We start from the raw sequence: 26,964 nt of genomic DNA, 5'->3' as shown, positions 1-26,964 counted from the left end.
GTGGCGGCGGGATCCCTCCTCCGTCGCCCCTTTCCGCGCGGCCCGTTGCACGTCGTTTGCACCCCTCCGAGAGCCAGTGTCCATATTTTTGTGCTTAACGGCTTTCGCCTTTCTCGGTTTACTGCGATTAGACGGAGCGGATGAGATAAGTGCGAGGAGGAGGCGACGGTCGGCCGAGTTAATAGCGACTGGCGCTCCCTAGGGGAACAGGTCTCGAAATTTCTGGGGACATTTGGACAAATTAGACACAAACTGATAGTATTGGGTTGATGCCTAAGTTCGTGACGTGTCACATCTTCCCATTTTTTCTTGGAGGAATTGTTGATATTTATACATCGAAATATGATATTCTTTGGAATCATGTTCTTCTTCTTATATATATGTTGTCTGAGAATCTTTGAATACTGCAGGTCTTTATGTAATTATTGGAGTAGAAATTAGGAGACACATAGGACTCAATATTACTATCATATTATGTTTCGGATATCCTGAGTGTAGTAGAATCTATGATTGAGCAACTTCAGACCAAATACGAAACTAAAATGCCCGTTTGGTGTGGAATTTTCGAAATTTCATTAGACCACGATTAGATCGTGGTTTGTGATCTATTTTCAGTTTTAGTATGTTCTGACCATACACTAATTAATAGAATCTCTGAATAAGAAAAAATGTAGAAAATGAATGACTAATTAATCGCGCTTCAAGTGCACCACACTTTGAATACTTGGAGACTCAAGTGGACCTACACAGGACACACAGAACTCCAGGCTTTTTACCCCAACTATTGCAAGAATTAGAAATTTCATAATTAAGAACTGGGTTCTTTAGATATTGATGCTTAAGCAACATCAAAGAAAGTCCCAAAAAGAGAAGCAGCGGACCGAAATCCTCGATCGTCGAAAGTTATCAGACCCGGTCAGCCACTGGAACCCATTCTCCTCTCCCGGAGGGGGTCCGAGCTCCCGGGGGTTCCTATTACTGCCCATTTCGCGTTTAATCTGGCCGCTGATCTCTCAGGACGCGAATGCTTGAGCGAGCCTTAGCGACGAGTCGGCAGATAGAGCGCGAAAAGTGATGAGAAGTGTAGAGATAAGGGCGAAGAGAAACGGAACGGAAGGGAAGATGACGCCTCGACGGACGAGCGAGAAGGACATAGGAAAACCGAGAAGAGAGGAGGGAGTGAGGGCCCTGAAGCCAGCGGGCCCGTCGCTGCGGGGGATCTCACACGCATGAGCCAACACACGGGCTCGAAAAACCAACATCGGCGCCGACAAATAACTACCCATATTATCCGATCTTGTAGGCTACCATCTCACCACGAGTCCTTTGTGAGGGGTCCTACGTTATGTATGACGGGCCCCGTGGAACCGAAACGGTAAAATACAACCGTCTCTTCTCGGGATTTCCTCTTAGTCTTCCACGTCGCTCTATGAATCCCTACTTCTGTTTTGAAGGAAAAGTCTTCATAGTACTCCTAGTTTTTGAAGTATCCTTATCAAAGATTTAACAGTTTCATAATTTGAGAGTAGATTTTGCTGATATTTCTTGAATCCTCTTTTTTCATTCCTTAAGCTATTTTGCTAAACTTTTTTATCTTGAAGTTTTCTTTTGACAAATGTTTCCATCTCCCTTCATACATCGACGTCATTCTTACAAAGAATTCAGTTTTGAACTTCAGTTGTAATAATCAATAATTTGATAGTTTGCGTCTTGTTTTCATTTAGTTGCAATCGATGTTGTTAATGGGTATATTTTCGAAATTATACATTATATCATTGGACTGAAATCGGTGTACGATGTTTTTTACCTAGTTTTCAAATAACACTGTTCACTAATCTTATTATTAGACTATCACTACTGTGTTTCAAGAAAAAGTACAGTTGTGTATGTAGTCGAGGTTTGATTTGTCTTTGGTCCTTTAAGGTCTCTACCGACCAAATAATGAAGTAATTAACACAGCGTAGACATTGAATCGCCGCTCGAAACCAGTCTCCCTCATTTATCTCGCAATCACCGTTCGGCGAAATTTATGTTTCCTGTCATTATTTTTGCCACGATTCCAGCAGACCTGAAAGCATATAAAACTCCTAAGAGGCAGAAGCGATACCGTTAGTCATAAATTCGTCGCTGGTTGTTTGTAATAAAGCGAGTGCCTCATTCGAGGTGTGAACACTTTTTCAGACTCCTTGAATTCGTTGATAGAACGATAAAATGGGATTTAATCGAAATGATAAAAACTCGCTGTTCAGGTGCAGTTTCAAGTTTCAACTGCATTAACTGAACCTTCGTTTCTCATAACACAGTGTTTGGGATCTATTCAAATAAATTAATAATGAGCAAAGACTGATAAGCATTTGAACACCATCCGACTAAATTTTTACCAAACAAGAGATTTTAATCCCTCTCAATGCCTCAAAGAAATATAATGCCTACTTTCATAGTTAGGAGACGCCGAAGACACCACAACGAAGAGCACCGATTGTAAATTAAGACAAGTTGATCGCAAATCAGACACAGTGGAGAATTACTCCCACACGATTTGTCCGAGAAAGGAGAGAGGAACATTGAGGCGGACTTTGTACGCGAGGGTCTCGGACGACGATGAAAAATAATGCCCAGTGACTCGCGGTTTTATTGGCCACCTTCGTTTCAAGTCGCTCGAGGGTCTGTATATTCTTGAAATTGTAAATTCGTTTCCGATTGGCACTGGTATTTCAGGGAACATTGTTCGGAGTCCTTGTTAGGCTATTGTTCCAAAGGAGAGTTGTAGGATGGTTTCTACGTCGCTGACACTGATGGAAGATATCTTTTTATCAATTATTCCTTATACGAGCATTGCCTTATCAGTGTCCCGACAAAGTTGCATATTAAGAAGGTGTAACAAGGGACCCGCGACTCGAAATACCTACTCGGTTCTCCATTTGCACCTGGTCCCAAAACGATCCTTTCGATCCAACCGATCGCAGTTTCACAGAAGAACAAGACGCGGCTGACTGCATGCACACCACAGCTTGGGAAAGGGTTGGTGGAAGGAGGAGTTTCTAGTGGGACAACGTTTGTCGGCGCGTTTGAAGCCACCGATGCCGCTGCCTGCGACTGCTTAAAGGAGCTGAGCTGTTACATCGCGTTTCGGACCCTTGGCCACATTGGTACAGTTCTCTCACCCTTTGCGAAAAGGTGACTTTGGTGCTTTGGGTGTTTTGGAAAAAGGACTGTCGGGACGTAAAACTTGGGTAACCTACTGTCGTTGTCACATGCAAAAGTCATTTCTCTAACTACAACACTATGCCATAAGTGACAAGTTGTGACCGGATGTCCAAGTCGTTACTAAATATAACTGGTCGTGTGAACGTAGCAATTAGTTTGTGTCTCCAAAGCATTTAACTCTTACTGGTCATTAGTTAACCCAAAGACAATTCTCAAGAGTTATAAATATACCGATCTTTCAATCGTTCGGAAGTTAATGCAAACAAATTTTACACCTAGAAGTTAACTAAGATTACTCCAAACGAGATTAGGGCTTATATTGCCAGTTTTGTTAAAAGTGACAACTTATCTCAGGGTTCAATCACGAAACGTGAATAATAAAAATTGCCAATATTGAACCTATACATGTATGATGGGGAACGTTTCAATAACTCAAAAATTTTTAGCAGTCCTGGACCAGGACAATGTGATGGCCAGGGACTATAAGCCGTATAACACCCTCCAGAAACTACGACTCTCAAGCAGAATAAGAGATAAGGAACACCTCCTACGTATTGTCATTTATAAATCCATTTACAGTGGGAGAAATAAAAAAACTCCTTCGAATATCACTTCAAAGAGCAAACTAGTGCTTAATATATCCAGCTGAGGAGTCCAACTCTCTAGGTTTGAACTTCTAAGTCTTCAAACGCCAACAGCTCTGCCATGATGGTGTCAATTACCATCTCCAATGGCGGTCAATTAATCACTCGGTCCAGGTTCCTTAGTTCATAACCTAAGAAGGACGAACACGAGGTAGCGACAAGCATCAATCTCGCGTCGGTTGGCGTCGTAAATCCGCTCGAAATACAGCGGCCGACACTCTCCGCTCCCATTATTTCTCTTTCCATCGGCGACGACGAAGACGCCGACCAACCAAGCAGATATCTATAGCCACGGCGAAGAGGTACACGACTAGAGGATGGCTCCCGGTTTCGCTGGATGGACACGGACAGGTCCGCATTGTATTCTGTGGCCAGTAAATCCTGCTGCTCGTAGTGTAAATGAGAGCCAGCTGGGGCGGGGAGTGGGGGACAGGCTATCCTGGACCAGAAAGGGTCTTCGACTGGGACTCCAACTAACCGGGAAAAGAGTAAGAGAGATGAAAAGATTTATCTGAGCACGGCGCTGGACGCCAGCAGCCCTTTGTCGCGAACCGCGGTGAGAAGTTCGCATTTTTCGCCATTTTTTTCCAAGCCGCCGCTGTTTCCCGTCTTTGTCGTTTCGTCGGATTTTTTTCGCCGTCTCTTTCCCCTTCATTTTGCTTTCTCTTCTTCTTGGCCCTCCGGAGAGCTCTTCTGGAATCAGAGGAATCCTGATGGACCATGGGACTGGGAGATTGTGCTGTACACATTAATCGGTAGGGCGTAGACTATAGGCTACTTGAAATATTGAAGGTTTCGTAGCTTGATCTTTGCCAAAAGAAAATTTGACCAAATCTTGGCCAAAAAATTCGACTTTAACAAACTTTAGAGGCAGAAACTTATCTGCTGATTTAATCCTTTCATCAAATGTATTTCTTCAAAAACAAAGTATTCTCCAGTTTATCCTACACACATTACACTTACATTGTATAGACCAACTAGAACGCTATACGCTAGGAGAACTTCAAAATCTTCTAAAAAACCGTAAATTATGTTATTCTCCATGCTGATTGTTTCCTGTATTGAAAAACTGCAAATAGAAAAGTCTCTCCTCTAAATCTATTCAACTTCTGTTACCAGCCTCAGACAACGTCGATGACAAGTCGATCGATCAACCCAAAAACACGTTTCTACGGACATGTAACCTTCATTTCTGGCTCGATCGCCGACTTCAACAGCCCTTCGCGTTCCAGAGTGGTCTTCAGAGCAGCTGGAACAACTTTAGAGAGTGAAAGCCGACTGCCAAGTCGGCCACTTTGCATAGTTTAGTGCTACGACACCTCCCAGTGTCAATTAAATCCTCGTCGCTATCGGGCTGTCGAGTGGCCTCCGGGATCCATCCAACTTCCAGATTCCCTTCTACTTTGTCCAAAGGATCTCAGAGTTACGTTTCGATGTCGATCAAAGGCCACTAGACATTCCAACTGCTTTCTAATCCTCGTTCCATGTGAATTAGTCGCGAAACTTCTCGTGTGTGTTCCACCTGCCTCTTCGTTTGACGATCTCTGATCGAACATTCTAATTGGCTAACGAGAATCTGGAATTTGCTGATGTGAAATTTACGTAGATGAGGATTTCAGCTTATGCCATTTGGGTTTCCCACTCGTTCTAAGCTTGAGATCTGAACCCTTTAGAGCATTGCTGTCACTGCTCTGTAAATCCTAAATCGTTTTATACCAGTAACTGATATAGATTGATTCGTTCTCCGAAATCGAAACAGATTCACAGTTTAATAGTCCTGGAAGTCATGACTCGGTCGCCGATACGCTATGACAGATTGCATTTTCAGCGATAAATTCATGTTCACCCCCTTCCAGAGGGGCGGGCAAAGGCCTGCTCGGTACCAAGCGTGTAGCGTGCGCCGACCAAAGAGTACGGTTTAATATCGTTTATAAATTATTCCACGGAGATAGCCATCAGCATACAAATTGGTTCGGTGAGGATCTCGTGGTGGCCTGCGTGTTTCCTTCGATTCCCTTCGAACACGGATCCTTTTTCCACCGAAATGTCGGCTCTATCGAATGCTATGTAACAGAGAAATGCCGAGATTGATGGAATTTGTTAGTTTTAAGAAATTCCTATAATAGTTCTGAATTGTAATGCACACATATTAGTACTGTCCATGCTATGAATTATTTCTACTTAACACTTTGAATATAGTGTTACTCATATGTGGATGATAATTTCTACATGGCTAGGAATGTAACAAAAACTGATAATAAAGGCTGCTAAAAAAGAAGTAGTACTATATGCTTAATATAAAAATAAATTATAAACGATGTTATTTAAGGTCTAAGGAGTCATTGTGCATGTAGTAGAATTTTAAGTAGATTGAGTAAAGTACAAGATAGCACTCAAAGTATTGAACAAGATCAAGATTTGAGAATGGAAATGAAAATATGGTTCATCAATTACAGAAAAGGATGAAAAGTCTCGCATGAGGTTCCTAAGCTTTCACAACTGTATGGAATCTTTTGAACATATCAGCTTCTCACATTTCACTCCCTTAAACTACGTTTCCTACGCAAACCCTAGGAAAGAACTGACGAGAGCACAGGAAAAGGTTTGTTTCGTAAATGATTTTTAAGGGACCACTAATCCACCCTTGAGGGGATAGCTATGCTAATATCGTCTGAGGCACTATGGTTCTATCGCGTTTAAAGACAACGAAAAGACGAGCAGCTTTCGTGATGGAATCGATTATCACGAAACTGGCTAGCTGCTCGCCGGTGCACGGAATAAAATCGAAAAACGACCCACATAAAAGTCAACCGATACGTATCTTACTTCAGTCGGAGTCCATTAATTTGCTCAAGTCTGGTTTCGTCTAGGTACTCGGAGTTCACAAGCCCCATGAATATTCTTAGTAGGAATTTAGAAGATAATTGTAGAAGATAATTTTCTTTGAACGGAAATTGTCGTTATTGGTTGTTAACTACTATTGACTACAAATCACCACTAGCAGGGTGTACTACATACTTATAGTTGCTGATGGGCTTTAAGTAGGTGAATTATAATTTCAGGCCAACTACGTACGTTGATTCCTAAATGGTTAGTTGTTCAATAAGTACTAAATTTTAGTGAGCTAATGAAAATCTGTGTCTGCTGTGCGGCAAAAGCTGTTGGTGTCACTCAGCAGATCCATAAGCTAGGTCTAAACTGCACAACGCAATCTAGGCTTAGCCTGACCTAGCCGACTTAATCCAAACTTATTCATTTATAATTTATCTGACCTACAGCCTCCAGCCATCGAATTAAAACCACGTACAAAAATTATATTTTTCTAACTACGACGTTACGTCATAAATGGCAAATTATTCATTTTTCTAATTAATTTATTATTGCCTGCTTTTAAAGCATGCGACTGTTAGTGGCCATTAATTACTCCGCAGATAATTCTCGGTTGCTATAAATATGCTGAGCGTTTCAATCAGTCCCACTGTAATTTTCAGATAAATTAAAGTGAGAATAAGTCATGTGTTGTAAACAGGTTTAATCAACCAACAATTAATATGTGGAAACTACGGGACATCTCAAATGAGGAAAAGGCTAATCTTGCTAAAAGTGTTAACCTACCTCGTAGAAAATCTATAGTGAGAATCGTCAGTTATTGTACACGAGGGAATATGTTTTCTCAGTTCAAACATTTTTTGTAATCCTTATTCGATGATCAAAAATGTCATATCTAATTTAATTTAGCATGCTTACAATCCTATGATCCAGTCTAATGATAATTTCATCAGATTCTTGTTAAATTCTTGACAAAAGAATATACATCTTCCTGGCGGTGACATATTTTGTTCACTATTCTTCATTGAATATTTTTAATAATTTTGCAAAGCTTGTATCACTTTCCTAAACGTAGAACACGCGAACGTGTTCATGCACCTAGAGTAAACCTCATTTGTTATGATCCTACTCAGAAATACTAAATCGTTAAATCCACGGGTCGGTCATTCTTTCCGCTATTGGATAATTGATCTCGTTTAGTTGGAAGCGCGCACGAACAACTCGGACGAGCAATTATCGCCTGTCAACGATAAAAAAAATCGCAGTAGACACGAGTGAAAGGATCGGAACGGTGTCAGCGGCAGCGGATCGATTGCGTTGCATTAATTGACCATGAAAATGGAATGTCACGGCTCGTAGATTTTCCAGATTAGGCATTGCCGTGACTGCCGCTCGTTTCCATGAGTGTATCGCCATATTTTTCACATCGTGTCTGGCTGCCAATGCATTTTTCAACAGCTCCGCTGGTTACGGCGCAAAAGTGGAAAATCTACTGAAAAATCGGCTTTCGTTAAATTTTCATGGAGAGTAGTCGAATTGATTGCTATTTCTAGAGTTAAATGGAGCGTGCAAGGTTCCTGAGCTATGTTATTTTCTTCTTGCTTCTATTCTTGCACTTGTCGTTTTTTAATCTTTTTCTGATTTATATTGTTTTATTTCTCGATATGTTTAAACATTTTAACTGACGATGATAAACTGGCACAATCGTAAATTAACAAGACAGTAGTTGTTGAAAATGAGTTACTTTGGGATTATCTACTTGAATTCATTACGTCACACTTAGGTTGACTTACATAATCTTGGGTTAAGTTTTGGTTATGTCATGTTAGATTTTAATTAGATCGAGCCAGTATGATTAAGTCTTATAAGGAGAAAACATAGGCATAGATATAGCTTTTGGAATAACACCAGGTGTAGGTTGCACCATAGACCCAGTGTTATAAAACCCTAATGGGATTCATCAAAATGGATTTTTGTTTTCGAGAAATTGTATATAAAACTTAACTTTTAATTTTTTCTTCTAAAACTTAAAAACTTAAAATTTGTCATTTTGACAAACCCTATTAGGCTTTTAGAAAACTAGGTATGCACTTCAATTTGTAGTTAGTGTCAGTCCAGACATGATTTGCAAACCTGGCCCTTCACTTATGACTCATGTTGTTTAAGTTTAATTTTGAAAGACTAGGTGTCTGCTACAACTCGTACTCAGTCTCATTTCAAAAACGATTTCCACACTCATACCTTCCCCTTATGAATTATATCGCTTCGATTTGAATTGAATTTAAATTAGCTCCAGTTCTGCCTAATTTATACTTGTAAACCTTATTTCAAACTTTCGGTACTTGTTCCAATTCCAAGTCAGCATTAGTTGCACTACATAAATCCTATAAAGGATATACTTTATTGCTGTTGCATTAGACTTCTCTCTTGCTGTCTTATGTGCACTTGCTTTCAGGCATTTTGTCGTGCTTCCATTAACAAGTCCTGTGCACGCATAAATTATTTGTGCCCATGTTCGCTACTTATTTACAAGAACGCAATATTTTTCATCAGAAAAAAGGAAACCGTAAAATTATTCGTTTCTGATGGAAGTAGGGGTTTGTACATGATTCTGGGCGGTTCTACTTATACAATCATGTAATTTGTGCGTTCACGTGTGATTAAGTCGTTAGTATTTATGGTGAAACCGATGGAAAAATGAAACAGCTCGTCTTGAGGGATCACGGTAACTTTTAGTGAGGAAACTTTGTTTATTTACTTGTGTGCTCGACCGCTAATAGCCATGTCTTCAGTTGGACAACTACTATGGTAATTATGTTAAAGATTGACCATGCAGTTAACAGTGATTACTATATAGATCTGACACCAAATGGGACGTTTTTGTTTCATTTATTTACCGATAATTATGAAGAGCCGCGTTTATACGCTCTTTATATGTCTTTGTATTTCATTCTAGTCAATTACTAGAAGTGTTACGATGCTTATAACTTTTTCGATATTATTCAAGATCATTTTCTTGGATTAGGAATTGCCCACTTACCTCGGAAATCTGATAATAATTCTTCCTATAAATCAGGAGTTCGACGCTTTTTGCGAAGAGGTTATGTCCAAGATCTCGTTACTTTTAGCTTCACCAATATTGAGAACTCACTTTGCACCTGGCGTTCCTTTTCGGAGATTAAATACTAATAAAACTATCAGGTAGTACGCAGAGACTCGAAGTTAAAAAAAATTACTCATGGAAATTAAACAAGCATGATATGATCTTATAATTGCCATAGCTACACGAAAATATCCGATAGCATCCGTAGATCTTAAGAATACTAATTTGATTGGATGCTCGATACAAAATACGTACCAGAAACTGAAAAACGTGACCGAAATTGAAAGGGTCGAGAGGAAAAAGACTGTGCCGTATTTTTAAATTAATATATATATATATATATATATATATATTAATATATATATATAATTCTTAGTCACGTGGATCTCGGGGGCGTTTCTGGAACTTTGTGGTTCGGATGGGGAAGAAGGTGTACAATATACAATATAAGCCACAGAATATCACGAATTCTCGTGTTTTGTTTAAAACGTTTCAATTTTCGCGTTACATTCTTTTCTTTTTCATTTTATTGCTTTTCTCTCGACATGTTTTCATTTTAGGACATGAGGATCGTACGCAACGCGCTTCGAAAAGTAATCGTAAGAGGAGTGAAACGTGTCGAAGATGAGTAAAGAAAAGAGACAAAGGTTTGAGCAAGATTCTTTGTACGTCGAGGAAAAATCGTGCCGGTTTCGCCGCGATTGAGATGAACCCCGTTACTCAACGATACGACCCTGAACTGCGCGACCAATTCTGCGCACTGCAAACGTGTTGCTTTCTGAGCCTTGTTTTATTTGAAGTGGGCATGTTCTACTTTCGTATTTTACAATTATCACTTCGTTCTTCTTCCTCTTTATTAACCGACCATCTTCGAACCTTGGAGCTGATGAAACGATATCTTTTCTGTGACCTTACGTTTAATTGCAAACGTATTTCATATTTTATTGTGATCCTTTCAAATTTAACTTCGTCTTTTATTTGCATGAAATTAACGTAATGTTATAGCTTGATTAAATTTTGTGTGGAACATGAAGTGAACAGGGTAACAAAAATGCAGTTGTAAAAGTTATTTAAGTGCGACTCAGGTTCACAGTTTGTCGCAAACGTACGTTAGGAATAGACGAGATGCTGAGGAAAATAGAAAACAAAAAGAAATAGTACTGAAAAACGTTTAACAGACATCGCATTTATTTAAAATTTTAAATAGGAAAGAAATATTTAAAAGAATTATCGTAATGACAGTTCATAACTGGCAAAGTGGCATTAATTAATTAAAAAAAGTAGGAACAGGAATTGTTTCGTATATTCACATTTTTATACAATAAAAGTTAGAGTGTCGAACGTATCACGAGTTACTCTACAATTGAAATAAAAAAAGAGAGAGAGAATGTTCAAGGGAAAATTGCGGTGACACTTTGGAAATGCCAAGGTGCTACAATTTCGTATTTTGTACAACGATAACATTGCGTAGTAAATATTACAAAACATGATAATTCCAACATTTATACAAGAAAATTATGTAATGAAATTCATCTTTAACGACAGTTTACAACTGAAAAAAGTAATTCGGTATTAATTACTTAAAGGAAACTGAACAAACGTAGTTACAATTTGTACACGGTAAGAACGATACACCTGTATAGGAGATTCTACAATTCGTCTCATTGCAACAATTTCAATGCAAAAGTAAAATATTAAGAAAGGAATTTTTCAAAGGAAAGATGACAAGTTCTGCGAACATAAGTCGCACTCCAGTCTCCTAATCATTGACTAAAGCAAGTTCTCAAGAATTGTAATTCCGTCCAGTACAATGCGTGCTCCACGATTATCACCGAAGATTTGAAATCATTGATATTCTGAGAACTAATCGCGAGAACACAGAGGATTGATAGTATAACCAGAATGAGGGTTGAACAGTCTTGGACTTCAGCAAGGACAGAGCCCTCAAATTACTTCTTTCGTGTTTCGAGCTCTACATTCCCAAAAGGCCGATTACTCGACAATCCACCGCGTTTTCCATAGTTATCTACATCGATCGTTGACGTTTATACAAAGAGAAGAATGTGGGTCACGGGGTTAAAGCAAAATATGTCCATTTTTCACGAAACTACGGCATCGAGAGGATGTGAGTAAACGTCTCAAACGAGATCGTTCGAAACTTCAGTCCGATTCAGTCCGAGAAGGCTTGAAAAATGGCGTCTGTGAATGTGGCGCCCTTTACGTTCGTTTAACTCGAAGAGCGATGCATAACTCTCAATCTCTTATCTATAAAACAAGTGTTGATGTGATTTCGAAGTCGAAAGGCAAATTGAAGGACCGAGTCGGATTGGGTTTCTCGCTTCCGTCATATTTTTTTCTTTTTCGTGTTTAAGGACGTCGTGGCGTAATTGGGCAGCGTGCGTTTATGCGTTGTTTACGTCTCTCTAATAATTAATATAATATTATATTCAATAATTAATACAGAGAGTAATTATTTATATATATAATATATATATAATATAATATCACTAGGGTACATATGTACAGGGTCTGCAAATCGTAGGAGGTGCTTCGGTATTGCAACGTCTCCCTCTCTTACACCTAAAACGCACGCGGGCAGAACGCAGCCGTGCAGTAGTCACTAGTAACGGGCATATTACTTTATCTCCTGCAAGGTTTTCAACAATTGCAGTGTAGAAGTTTGAAGCACTTCAAGCAGAGTCTAGTTCCGAAATTGGTAGACTATCTGAAGGATATTGGAAGTATTTGGCGGCGTTAGGAGCTTTCAATTGTTAAAATATTTTACCGCAGAGATCTAGATAAGTCTTACACGACTCCCAGAGCCTCCAAAACCATCAAAACTTCCACTATTCTTCCGAGGACCTCAAACCACCTTTATAGCTAATACTTCGAGTAATTCAAAGTGAATGTATTCAATACATTCTCGCATATATCAAGTTGTTCCCCTTGCCCATCACTAAGTTTTACTCCCTCTCAGCCACGCTCGTCCCACCCTACTGTGCCCCGAGTAATATACACCATCAATTCTCGCGATCCATGCAGCGTCTATAAACCCCGGGCCCCACGCGATCCACCTTCGACCATATTATATACACTCACAGGGACCTAGGCCCAGCGCCGAGCCCCAGAAACCAAAGGAGAACACGTCCCCAGTCCACAGGGTAAAATTGCACTTCGTAGTCTTGAGCGTCCCTCATCCAGGTCGCTGCCTGTCCCCAGAGGGACGTGGAGAGGCCCGAGGTGTTGCGATGCGTCCCAGAATGGGGCACAGAAGGTCCCGGGTCGAACCGACGACCCTCTCCCTCGCTACGACAGTTCGGAGGTCGAGTCCGGCTCCCTCTCGTCGCCGTAGAGCTCTTCAGGGTCATAGGGTTCAACCAACTGCTTGTCTCCAGGGTCGTCGTTCGTGCTAGTCACGGGCTCGTTCTCCTGTCACGGACTCCCTCCGCCAGCATCCGCGTCACCCCTGTGGCCGGGCGTTAGACTAGGGCTTCGTCTCCTCTTTTCTTGGAGTCCGTTCACCATGTTCTCGATGGACTTCAGTTCGCCTGCGGAGCTGCTACTGGAGGTTAAGCCCGCTGTCGGTGTAGGGGAACCAGTCGGAGGCCTAGGTGGAGGGGACCTGGGGCTGAGAGTCCTGCTACCCGGGGTAACAGTCTCGAAAGCGGAGCCGTGAGACGGTGCTGGTAAGGTATAGGGTGCGTATCGATGCCCTTTCAATTGATGCAACGGACTAGCCAAGGGGTGATGGTAATGTGCAAACAGTGCTGGATGTTGGGACGCAGCTAGAGCAAGTTGCGCGTTGAACAACATGCCTGGTGATACACCACCGTGGATTCCCAGATGACTGGGAGGTATCAGGGGCCCTGGACCAGGGTATAGGCCAGGTACTGGCGGATAGAGGTATGGTAAGAGAGGTGGGTGAAGGGGTAGACCCACGGAAACTTCGGGTCTAGGTCCTTCTGATGCTGTTGGTCCTGGTCCTCCTCCACTTTCAGAACCCGAAGACTCACTTCCTTCACCTCTCTCGCTGGTTCTGTCGTCCCTCTCGCGAGAGTGTTCGCGCTCGCGCTGATGGTGCCCAGGATGCGGTGTGTCTGGACCCACGACGTCCAGAAGCTTATCTTCATCGTCAAGGAGGTCGTTGACGGAATTCGATGAGCGACGTTTCTCGGGAGACGCTGGACCACTTGCTGTTAGCCGGGAACCGCCTCCTGACACTGTCAATACCGCCTGCCTTCTGCAACAACGACGCAGAGTTAGCAATCTTGTAAAATCAGTTGGATGATCTAATCTAAGGAATACGTTTATTGATACATTATTATAGTTACATTACTTTTTATGGTTTCCAAAAATAAATGCTAGGAAAGAGGCAGATAACACACAGATTCTTTGAGGTACGAGTAAAAATACTTGCCAGAAGAACAAAAGCAACAGGTTAATGTCTTATAAAACGTTACAAAACGTTCATTATGGTTCTATAATCTAATAAACACTAGACAAACGTGAAACAAGGCAGACCCATCCACCCGTTAATCCATTTATTTTACATCTATCGCATTACGAGCTACTTAGTCATTATATTTAATTGTTACAACGGGATTTGTGTTCTTGCTTACTGCACTTTAATGTATACTCACTTACAAGGAACCACAAATTTTTCCCACAGCGAAACTCATTAACGGAGAAAGTCGATGTTCTATCGGAAATCAAGGAGTTAAGAGAGCAGTAGAACGACACAAATCAACGTATTTCAACGGACAAGTCGAACGATCCTAAGCATCATGTAAGACTCGGCTAGAGCTATTGGAGAGCCGGACGTAACGAGAGGCTTACCGATACCTTAATGCTGTGTAATGCGATCAATGCACCGACACAGAGAAAGCAAAACGACGACTAAGCGAAAGGGACACGTGGGGAGGGTGGGGGTAAAAGAGAAAGGGGAAGGAGAAAGAGAAAGATGGACAGAGTGTACATTGTCGGTGTGCGGATAAATCCGTGAGCTTCGAAAGGGTGTTACGCTACGGTTCTCCGGTTTCCGACGCGCTTAAGTGCAAGAACACGTTAAAATCAATAGTTTGCGTGGACGACAAGGGATTTGGTAAGTGAACCTACATTTCGCCCGTTATCTGGCGATAGTTTTCTCACAAAATTGGTAGATTGGTACTAGATAGTTTAATTGGAGTCCATCGAGGATTAAAAGCGTCTTTCGAATGGAAATCCATCATTGTGTTCTTTTTATAGTTTCTCATTGATTATTAGCAATTGACATCTAGAAATGTACACAATGTCTGCACCTACTTCAACTTTTCCAAGATGTACACATATTTACATTACAGAAAGATTAAAGGGACACTTCTGAGGTTAGGGTTGCTGGAAGTTTTAGGAATGCACTGGTACTGTATTTCACATAACAGATCACCTGACCAATCTTACAGAATCTCGAATTGTCGCATAAAAGATTGGTGCATTGAAATATTTCTATACGTATTGTTAAAATTTACTGTTTCTTTTTAGTAAGTAGTCTATACATAGTATTACTACCTTATGCAACGAAGTTCGAAACGATGGTCTTCATCAGTTTACAGTAATTAATTGTAAACAAACAACTTTTAAATAAATGTTCACTTTGTTTCCCAGATGTAGAGAAGTTTTACATTTAATTATAGTAATGTTAAAGCTATATACATTATTTCTACTACAAATGCAAGCATGAAATTTGATATATTGTGATTAAATTTAATCTCTATTTTCTTTCAAATGATTCAACAGATCCCGAACAGATAACGAACAAATTCAGCATCCCCAAATCCTTTCATTATCCGTAACATACGCGTTTCTTTGATCGATTTCGTTTGTATTTACACGTCGAACGACGTAACTGGATTTACTAAATGTGCTTCTGCTACGCGTGTAGTTGTCCCAGTTCTGTATGTACCTGTATGTGCATATCTGTACTTAGAAAGGACTTACTTGTGGTTGAGATTAAAATTATTAATGTTAAAAGAAACCAATTTCTTATTTTGAATAACTTATCCTATTTTCAACGCCTACTTAAGTACTGAACTATTGATAAAGTTACATCCGGTAGCATAGTCATTAAAATCTATCTACACAAGTCGTTTTTGGATTCATTGACTTCTATCTGACACAATTTTATTATATCAAATACACAATATTCTACTGATTTCTATCCTTTAGTTAATTGTATAGAACAGCCTATAAAAGTTGTGTCCAATTACTTCTAACACCGTGAAAGGCTGGATCATGTCGCGTTAACCTCAACTGGTACGTCTTTTTGTCGTAATTTCACTCGATAATCGTGCTGACCAAGAATATATCGATCTCAATCAAAGCATACTACTCCTGCCTGCCCATTTTGGCGATCCTGGGTGGCTGGTTCGACTTTCCACGTTGAATTATGCATATCCCGCGGAAATCCATCGTGCCGCCGTAATTGAGCTATTTCAAAAGTTACCGCTGAATTACCGATCAGTCGGGGAATCCCTTTGATCCACGATCAACCATGTGTCAGCCTTTGTCTCCTGTACGGCCTGAAACCGGCCGAGTTTCTATCGTTTTTCCGGACATACGGTTACTTCGCGTTTCTTTGCGTTTGTAACTTTCACCTGTGCTGGATTTTAACACATCCTGCATTGCATGGATCATCCATCCCTGATCAACGGTGGATCATGCTACTCAATCAAGCTGAAGCTGGTATAGATTTTCCTCGTTATGTACTCATGACTCATTGGTAACTCATTGGACTCATTTGTAGTGGAAGATAAATTTCTGAGATCACCGGATCTACATAGTAGTCTGCGAACTGTTTTTAACAAGTAGCAAGACTGAACTCGTTTCTCGAGAATTGGCAACATTGTAGAAACGCGACGACACCACCGAGACAGGCATCCCTACTCTATCTTCAGTGGTAGTTCCAACTCGATAACGTTAACACGTGCGATTTTACAACCAGTTGGGTAATTGTGTCTAACACTGACGTGTCACGAAAATGGTGTACTGAACTATTGAGATGCAATCAAATCAAATTTTGTGTCAACAAGTTGTGGTGGACTCGTAGAGGAGTTATCAGGTTTTATTCGGTGAACAGGTTTGTAAGTGGCATAAAACACTAATAAATGGCCGTGAGATTGTGGAAGATGAATCTTGTTTTGGAAGAATTGCCACTGCAAAAGCTGATAAAAGTGTGATCAAAATGAGGACTTTAATCGGATCTAACCAACGTTTGACCGTAAGAAATATTGGTACTAAATTGAATGTAAATCACCCGACTGTTCTTGATATTTTGACCCACAATTTAAGTATAAGGAAAAGGTGTACAAAATTGGTTCCAAGAAGTTTTATTAAAGAGCACTTGTGTGAATGAGTTTTCGGTCAGTAAGCGTATTTCTGTAGTTTCATAGATCCCTGACTCCCCTGAATCGGATCCATCCGACTTCTTGTCCTCAAAAATTAAAACCCACCCCAAGTATCGTCATTTTGAAGTTCTAGGCAATTCGCAATTTAAGTGAAATTTCATCTCCTGTTTTCAGGAATGGAAACGAATGATAATATTAAGATAAGGTATTTAAAGTAGGTGAGTTGCAAATCAATATTATATAATAAATATGATAATCAATATTCCATAATATTATATAATAAATTATATTAGTTTACAATAAGAAAATACTGTAGTCCGAAAGTTACTAGCCCAAATATAAACTATCTTTTCAAGTATCAAATGAATTCAGAAACAGCAGAATGCTAATATGTAGAGCGTTACTGAAAAGTACGTTTCCCTGCTTTCAAACTACACTGTATCAAAGATTAAATACATTTTAATATACTAATTTTACTTGGCAAAAAAAAAATTTAAGACACAACAAGTCAACACCAAAAATTAACAAACCAAGTTACAGGATAAAAAAAGAGGATTCAAGAGATAACTGTCAGCTAGTGAGTTAACTCTTACTCCCTTCAGTGTCCCTCAAATCGCTGTGAGATGGTGCTCGCCACGCACTGCAGGTAAAAAAGAGAGCAGAGTCAAAGGTCCCGTATAATTTCGCCATAATTATGGGCCGTCTACCGTGCGTTGTTCATTGAATGAGGCTGTCATCCCATCGATGGTCGACGACGCTCGGAGACAGAATGAAAATTCCACCCCCCTCGATCGCCTTTGACGTTCGACTATTGGTATCATCCCACCCCTCTGTCATCTTCGAGGATTTATAATCACCCTTCGAACTCCGTGTTAGCCGGGGCCCTCGTGTCGGCGCAACGAACCCTGGTCGCGCTTTTTTTTTTGTTTCCATCCCCAACCAGGCGTCTCTAGAAGCGCAGCATCGAGTGTTCGCGGAGCTATTCCCTATGAAATCCTCAGGGTTTGATGATTCGCGCTGATCTGTCTTAATGAATTGCTGACGGAGAAACCACTCTCGTTCTAGGGAGGTAGTTTTGATTATATCAATTCAAGAGAATGGAAGAGGGTAGATGCTAGGGTCCAATTGAACAAGAAATATTTTGTGTTCTAACGCAAGTGCATTTCCAATACAACTAGGTGTGCACATACGTCTAGAAAATATACGTAATATTAATCATAGGTTATGTTACTAGCAATGTAGTTATCAGCAAACAAATACTTGAATTTTTTCTTTTGTTTTATGAACACATATGTTACAATTCGTTTCAATTAAGAATTAGTTGCTTCCATTCTTTTATGCTTTTCTCTAGCTTCCCAGCTTTGTACTAATAGAATATAGACACCAATTAAAAGAGAAAGTGGTGTTGAGCTATTAGCAACGACGATCCGTGAAAATCTGCCAGTAGATAGATTGATTCTTCGCGTAGACCGATAACATCGTTCCGGCCCGCTTAGTGATACATGGCGTGACGAGGAACCGCGTCAGGGCAGGCGGCAGTTTTTTTCCTCTTCTACGTTGAAAATATTTCTTTTTAACCGGCATGACGAATCGATCTGACACACCTGAGTGGCGTTACGTCGTCTCCTGACTGGACGTCTCGGCCCGCTTTGTTAAAAAGTTAACGAAATAATGTACCATCCATCCATGAACACTGTGTGAAATGTCGAGCGTAAACACGCAATTACTATGGACTAAGTCTTTTAAATTGTACTGCGCCTAGGGAATTTTGACGTCTGTTTTAGCGGGGGTAATTAATTGACGTAATGGTATGATCATAAAAAAATTAAGATACAGTGACGCCACGATATCTGTAGTCCATAATCGTGTGAAAAAAATATGAGTCTTGAAACGCCGGAAGTCAATCCCCACTACTGCAGCGCCCTTTATACGCGGGTTACTGGCTGAAGCGGTGATATAAAATTCAAAGCTACCACCAAGTAGCACCCTCCAACGTTAACGACAGCGCCGCCCCTGAGCATCAGTATGCTAATCCGATGATTGGCTATGTTCCAACCCTGTTCCCTCCCTCTCCCAGGGCTCCATCTCCCGTTTCTCTGCGGCTTCCTGATGGGATCTGGCCACCCTTAACCGAAACCATAAGCCAAAACTAACCCTTATTCTAATTAGGCGGCGCCACGACGCGCCCCCTGCTTTGCATATTTTCTCGATTAACCTCGCCCTTTCTTTATCCGTCGGCTGTGCCGGGCGTCGTTTCAATTTCCGCGGAATTTTCTCGGCCCCTTACTTTTTCCACCCCCTTCCCCGTTGTCCTTTACAAGGCATTTATCTAAGGAAAAGTTCACTCCCTGATGCTGCGTTTCTAAGTAAATATTATGATTAACACTTCTGGTTCCGAAAAATATAAAGATTTTGCAATTTTCAGAACGATGGTTCGAGATATGCCAATCGCCCTGTTAGCCACATTTGTTAATGATAATATCAAATTTAAAAATGAACAACGGGAAAAACTGACTCATGAAAGAAGCAGTTACATATCTTTCCTTTGTGTAACGTGAAAGGCTCTCCCAAAGTTAACCAGTACTACGAAAATATGTACTTAAAGATTTCTATTGTAATTATTAATATAGATGTACGTATTAAAATATTAAATAAAAATCGTTACATGCTTTCTGGAGTACTTCTGTATTAATAAAAACCCTTACTTGGTAATATAACTGCTAAAATCATACACCAAATTATTTACTAACCTTGCAAAAATAAATGCAAAATACATCTTTGTCAAAACTATAAGTATTTGCGACATAACCTAACTTTTACTATAATGATTACTGCTTACACAGAGCTGTCGAGCTCATTAAAATGTAGCTAATTACATTCCTATCCTACATTCCTTTGTCATAATAAATTGCATCCAAATGCATGAAATGTAACTTAAATAGTTTAAAGTATTGCAAATAAGTTTACTGTTCGTTAAAATTCCTTTTCTCTATCTGTACGCTTATAACCTCTGTCGTAGTATCTGAATGATTCGATAATACTATTCACGGGATAGACAAATTGACGAAGCTTACGCGGGCTTTGAGTCGGCGGTAAGTGCGTAACAAGGATTAGCAACGCTAACGAAGGCGCCACGAGACCTATGCATAGCAACTTAACCTCATCAGAATCCACTCGAGAGGCCTTCATTGCCCCCTCCACTCTAAATACAACCAATGAAATTGAAATGAACCTGGACGCGGCCAGGAACCCTCGTCCTGACGTATAAGCTCGTAAAGCCGCGATATTGAATACAAATGGACGATACCAGCGGCCGGTCGGGGTGCAAATGAGCCCCGTGAAAGCAGCCCCTGGCCCTAGGGGCTGACCCTGAGGTCGATATGTCAACCTTAATAGAGCGGATCGAGGGGAGACAACGAAATGCTCCACGATCAATTAGATCGACCTCGAAGACATGCCTTGGAATTGGATTTTGGTCAAAAGGGTGGACTGCAAAAGGGTGGTTCCTATGCTGTTTAAAATTCCAATGGATCATTATAGATGGGATACTTTTAATTCATAAATAATCGTTCTTCTGACAAGGCGATATATAATGTCAAAAACATGTTATAAAAAAGTATTGGAATAATTAAATGTAACTTTGTTTATTAGTAAATTAGGATATCTTTTTTATGACACGTTTTTGAGTGTTTTTCTATTTAGCTCAATTTTGAAAGCGATACTCACTTTTTTTCTCGCTTCCCCGCCCCGGTATCCCGGAATCCTTTCGCGAATGGATTATTATCGATCTTCAGCTGAGTAATCTGTAACATAGTAAAATTATAACGAATATATTTTAAGCATTTTGCAGAAATAAAATCTTTATACTTTAAGATTGAATTGACTATCTTTTACTCTCCCAATTTACAATTAGAAAGCAAAATGAACTTTAATGCATTCACAGTCCACATTCAATCTATATTCAGAAAAGCAGACAGATTTTTCAGTCAGAAATTCAACAAAAATTTTATGGAAATATGGTCAAAAATCATAATTCAAAAGCTAACAGATCCACCTCTGGGTCACAGGATTGTAAACGCATTAACGTTATAAATTATTTCCTCATCGACACGTATACTTGCTACCATCAGCCTCACTACTAATTTTCAAAAACTAAATCCCAACAGATCACCTCGTATGCTCATATTTTATTAATTTCATGTCCCAATTTTGATAAAATCCCATAAAATAACAACCCCACGAATTGGATTCTGGTGGACGGATTTCAAGAAACGCTGAAGATCTTCGCCGTTCAAAAAGATCCACAGAAACGATATCCTTCTTCCGGCCCCAAATACTGGGAAGGCACGACGATAACGAGGTGGTGTGGGGGAGGAATTGCACAACGAAAAATCTGGACAAGGGGACCCTTTTGCGCGCGTGCAACATCAAAAATAATGCGTACTGGGAACCGCGGTGGTTCCCCGAACCCTTTCGGCTTCATCGACGAGGGGAGATTTAATTAACGCGGCTAATTGAAAGAAAAACTGTTTGTTTGTCCTCGTTTTTCGATAAATGCAACTTTCCTTTATCAAATTTTACTAATTGTTATTTTTCCGATTATAAAACTTACATAAACGGGATTTCTTTTCAATCTAATCTAAAACTGTTATATTTTATTGAAGGGAGAAGCTGCTTTGGGTGTTGTTAACTTTTACTTGATTTTTTGGTTTTACTGGTTGTATCTGTTAATATTTTTGGAAACAAGAGCATTTACTATAATATTTAGGCTAATATTATATTGAATGTGATTATTTAATTTTCCTACTGAAAATTGCAATTTTGCAAACTAATGGTTTTGCTATGCAATGAATATGTGTATTATAGCATTTCTCATAATTAGTTAAATTAATTTGATACAGTAACGCATTTTGCAATAAACTTTGAGAATTAATGTAGCAGAAATGGTTGCATAATCATTTTCCAATATAAGAACAGATACTGTTTCTGCGTTTTACATTTGCCTATCGAACAAGTAGACTAGAAATCACAATTATTACGTGTATGCTCATACGTGTTTCATTTATTATTCAACAGTAAATAATTTTCATGAGCAACTATTGATTGAGAAAAGTTCCCAAACAGAAAAATGTGGTTAATTTTTTCTATAAAATTTACATTATCTTTCACTTAGAATATAATAATATCTTTGTAACAAATAGAACATATTTTTACAGTACTTTGGTTTTGAGTATGCTATATTTTCAAACAATCTGTCTTACTTATGAGATTTCTATTCGCAAGAAAAAATTCCTATACTTCCAACATTTGCAGAAATACTTATAACCACGAAATTCTTGACCTATCTGTATTTTCCTACCTTAAAAAAGGAACACAAAAACTGAAATTGTGAGTACAAATAAATTTTTTCAAACATACTTAATAAATTCTCAAGAATTATGTAGTTAATGGTTAAATTAATCGAACATAGAGAACAAAAATTCACTTACCTTCTCATTTTGATAGGCTGTCACCGCGATAAATTCCGTCTCCTTGAAAACGTAACTCCTGAATGTCGAATAAGCGAGTTGCGAGATATGATTGGCCCTCGCCAGATGAAACCTTGGCTGGTACTTGTGCATCGAGTTCAATATCGTCTGAAACAATTATGTGACCGTGCATTGGGACAGATTGTCTCAAGGCAGAGCTCATGCTCTCGCAATCGTTTCTTTTTTCGCCTATCTTTTGGAAATAATCGATTCATTATAAATACTACGATTCGTTTCGATCAAGTCGGTTAAGATTTTTGAGACGTAAAACGTTTTTAGCGTGACGACGTTGGTAACACTGCGATTCCCTTTCTTTCTATTTCTCTCTGCGGAAGGCGTTCTTTCGCGAAGGATCGTCGTTTCAGGTAAGATTAAATTCGAGAAAATTTTCATTAAAAGTTAGATTATTCTTTAAATAAACGATGAATATGAATTTGATATTCACTGCATGTAAAAACTTTCACTATGGTTTACGTGTTGTATTTAAGGAAATCAATTACAAATGAATACGCCAAATTAACCTATTCAAAGTTGAAAATTTACAGCTTTGCTTGGAGATTGCAGATAAAATCGATCGATACTGCTTTTATCTAGTTTTCCACGTAACTAATAGGAAACAGATTGAAAATATGAATTTCTTCACTTTCTGTAACGTTTGCGAAATTATGTGTATAATAAAAATTACAGTACTTGTTGAAGTTTCTGTCATACTTTAACAATTTATGAGTGATGTTTATGAATAATTGTAGCAAGCTAAAGCTAATTGAACTGAATTAATATTATTTTATCAATTTAATATTGAAGAATTTAATATTGAATCACAGTAAATATGTCGGTAGGAAGAATTTTACCGTCTGTATATTTGATTAATTTTTATTTGAATGAAAAGTATGTACACCAAGTCTTAGTTAGAAATGGCAATGGCTCTGTAATTATGTGCCAGTGACAGATTATAAATGATTCTACCGAAGTTAACCTAATCGAAGCTGTCAATTAGCATCAGTGTTTTTGTAGTCGCTGACAAAATTGATCGATTCTATCTTGTTAGTGTAGATTTAGTATCGGCTCATAACGAATGTTTTAAGAAAGTAAATAATATTTTTTGTACTATTATATATACTATAATTATTATAACGATTCTACATATTACGAGTTTACATTAAGTTTTCGGACTAAAAAAACAGTCATTCTTTTAGAAATCTTTTTCCAGAAAACAACTAATAAATAAAGATAGCGGTCTACATCTTTTTAAAATATCCCATTTACTACAACTTTTACAGAAATTAATATTTTTAAATGAAATTTAGTATACTTGTAGTTTAATGTACGTTTTCCTGGATAATACATAAATTTTTGATAGTTACATATTTTCTTTAAATGAGTTTCCAAAAATTATCTTACTTTCCAAACCTTTATCCTGGTGATATGTATTATTAAGCCAAGATTGAAAGATCGTCAGAAAGAAAAGCAGTACCGATGAGAAATAGAATTCTAGTCAGTGTTTTTGTCATGCTTATGAATCTAATAAAAATATAAACTTTTAGAAAGATTATTTCGCAAAGCAGCATCTCTTTTATTTAAGTTGCATCATGCAGTGTCGATCGGTGCGAATCGTAAACTCGTTCTGTATATTAATTATTTAACACATTCACTGCCAGGCAATTTTTCTAATTCTTATATACTTTCACTTATGCAAATAGGTGCTATTAAAAACAAGAACACTTCATAATTCAGTAACACGATTATCTGTGCTTTCACATAAATTTCTAATCACGTGTTATTTAAGATTTGATAAATAATATAAAACTTTTGCTTCAAAAATTCATGGCGATCACTGTCATGGCGGTGAATGTGTTAATAATTTTTTATGACGATGACGATCTTTATATATTTTAAAGAAGCATCAGTTTCTTGTACATATGACATTGGTTCTTAAGAATCTTAAATTCAAGCGTACAGACTTCTATTTTAATTTTGTAGTATTTTGTAGTATCTTTGTTTAGTTTTCCATGAAACAGATTATGAACAAAATAGATCATAACCAAAAATATAAGCGTTTTCGCAAATACACATAATTGAGTGGATTCATGAATAAGAAAATTCCTTACCATATTTTTTCATATTTTTAACATATCTTTTGAATAAACATTTTAAATACTAATTTTGTCGAAAATATGATTCCTCCTCATATTTTCAATACATCAACACGAAGTGCACTATTAAGGTTAACAGTTCAGTAAAGAAGGGAAGCACATGAAAGTCTTTCCGAGAAATATACGAACCAAGCCGGTAGAGATGGTCGTTTTTAATGGCGAACACTTTCAGACCGATTCGAAGCGAATAAAACGATTGATTCGCTTTTAGTCGCGTCTGGCCGTTTCGTCAGCACGATGCAAATGCACTGGTGCAGTAGCAACTAACAAGATTGCACGGGACATTCCATCGAGGAATGGATGCTCCTTCGCCGGTTGCTCGATAAATCTACGTTCCAACATGGAATCACAGTAATTACTCGACGGAATTTTCGTAACCATGAGGCCGAACTTAATATTTCATAGCGGAGGGTCGAATGATCTTCAAATTTAATGAATAAACAAAAATATTTTGTCAGAACTATGTAATGTATACGTTAAACAAAAGGAAATTTCAGTGTTCTAAAACTCATTATGTTAGATACATACGATTTTTTAAAGATAAGTGCCAGAAAGCAACAGTTACCTGCGCTGACATTTACACAAACGTTAAATTTATGTTTTCACAAACTTTCATGACAATTTTTTTAAACTTTCAAACTCACGAAGATTACTCTAACGTTTTGACTATTCAACATACCTGTAAATCAGCAAATGCCATCTTTTTTAAAAAGATTTATAACAATTGACGAATGTCAGAATCAGTCTACCTATTTCAAGTTTTGAAGAACGACATTTCATGAGCATTAATTTAATAAAACGATGAACTGCAAATAGAACATTGGGAAGAAATGAGAAGAAAAGGAATTATGTAGTTTTGTTTAAAAGATTCCACGCTTAAATATAAGTACTTGCGGGAAGCAAAGTCCTCTAAAACACGTTTTTCCGCGGCAACAGTGATCTCCTCCTGCGAACAAGAGGCAGATGGAGAAAGAGGGCAAAGGTCCGGAGCGCGTTGCGATAACGACGAGCAAAGAGAGAAACGGTGTCCAATCCATGCCCCTGCGCGGCGGATCCCCTTCGATCCGGCAATAAATAAAACGCAGACCAACGCAGCCATCGGTCGTACGTGGAAATCGCGATCATATGGGGAGAAGTTGTTGGCCCGCGGCGGTCGCCATTATGCGCGGCTCCGTACAAAGGGGAAATAATTAGCGCTGCTCAGCTGATAAGCCGGCCAATCTAGGCGTTTGTCATTAGCCTATCAAAGCCAAAAGCCTCTCTTTCTCTACCAGCGCGCGTGCTATCTCCTTTCCCCTGAACCTTCGGCCACGACACGCCTCCGGCGCCGTGGAAAATATGTGCGAACACTGATCGAGGCAATTAGTATTTCTCCGGAGCCTAATCGGAGGCTTGACCACGATAAATGCGTATCTTTCAACAATGCATTTCGACGATTGATTGAAGGAGAAAATGCTAATAAGAGAATGAAGACGATACTGTTTGAGAATTTTCTGATAAATTCAGTGAATTTTTCTTGCAATTTTTGTTTAACAGTTAAGAAAAGACTGTGGTTTAACAGGAGTGTATAAATTTATGAAAATTTATTCTGTAAAAAGTGACCATTGTTATTGGCACTAAAGGTTAGATAAAATTCTTGAAGGCAAGAGTTAATCCGTAAATGCTGTCGTTTTTCAACGAATATGTATAGCTGAAGTTTCATTTACTTCGTTTAAAAAATAGTCGATGCAAACTGAAGTCATCTTTACCAGTGCCTTCGTTTTATACGAATCAGGAGAAACGTTTATACCTTCTTGAGATCATTTTTTAATTACCTCGTATAAAACGCAGACGCCAAGATGTAGCGAACATCATACAGCCAGAATCAAAGAAGTTGAAGAAGTCGGCGAAAATCAAGAGAAGCAAGCGACCGAACGACTCCGGCAACATACATATCGTGTCACGTGAATTGACCGACCAGATAAAAGGGTGAGGTGGGGTGATGGGAGGTCAGAGAAGAGAGGGGTTGAGGAAAGTGAGAGAATATCCTGGCCGACACAGAAGCCGACGCTGCTAATGACTCTGTCCGTGGTAATCTCTGGGTGTTATCTGTCCTGGCTACCTGGGGCCCACCTACTTCGA

The 26,964-nt window shown here is 39.1% G+C and overlaps 1 protein-coding gene and 1 long non-coding RNA gene across 4 annotated transcripts in view; both read right to left on the bottom strand.

Moving 5' to 3' along the window:
• LOC143177333 (uncharacterized) overlaps positions 1 to 13,291 on the bottom strand; it is a 30,691-nt gene extending 17,400 nt beyond the window's left edge. The window contains exon 1 of the long non-coding RNA XR_013001550.1: positions 12,883 to 13,291. This is a non-coding gene — a long non-coding RNA (uncharacterized LOC143177333). The remainder of the gene's footprint in view (positions 1 to 12,882) is intronic.
• The window catches only part of Bi (T-box transcription factor bifid), a 107,301-nt gene continuing 93,552 nt past the window's right edge, over positions 13,216 to 26,964 (bottom strand). For 2 of the 3 annotated variants that reach the window (XM_076375206.1, XM_076375208.1), the window contains exons 5-7: positions 22,652 to 22,798; positions 20,889 to 20,965; positions 13,216 to 14,023 (exon numbers count right to left, since the gene is read on the bottom strand). In XM_076375206.1, the coding sequence (XP_076231321.1) occupies positions 13,216 to 14,023; positions 20,889 to 20,965; positions 22,652 to 22,798 (1,032 nt within the window). The remainder of the gene's footprint in view (positions 14,024 to 20,888; positions 20,966 to 22,651; positions 22,799 to 26,964) is intronic. The other variant, XM_076375207.1, reaches the window with a different exon arrangement.

Source organism: Calliopsis andreniformis, chromosome 3 (genome assembly GCF_051401765.1).
Source record: "Calliopsis andreniformis isolate RMS-2024a chromosome 3, iyCalAndr_principal, whole genome shotgun sequence".
Taxonomy (NCBI): domain Eukaryota; kingdom Metazoa; phylum Arthropoda; class Insecta; order Hymenoptera; family Andrenidae; genus Calliopsis; species Calliopsis andreniformis.
Note: the sequence above shows the minus strand (reverse complement) of the source record. Positions and strands in the feature narration are given on the sequence as shown.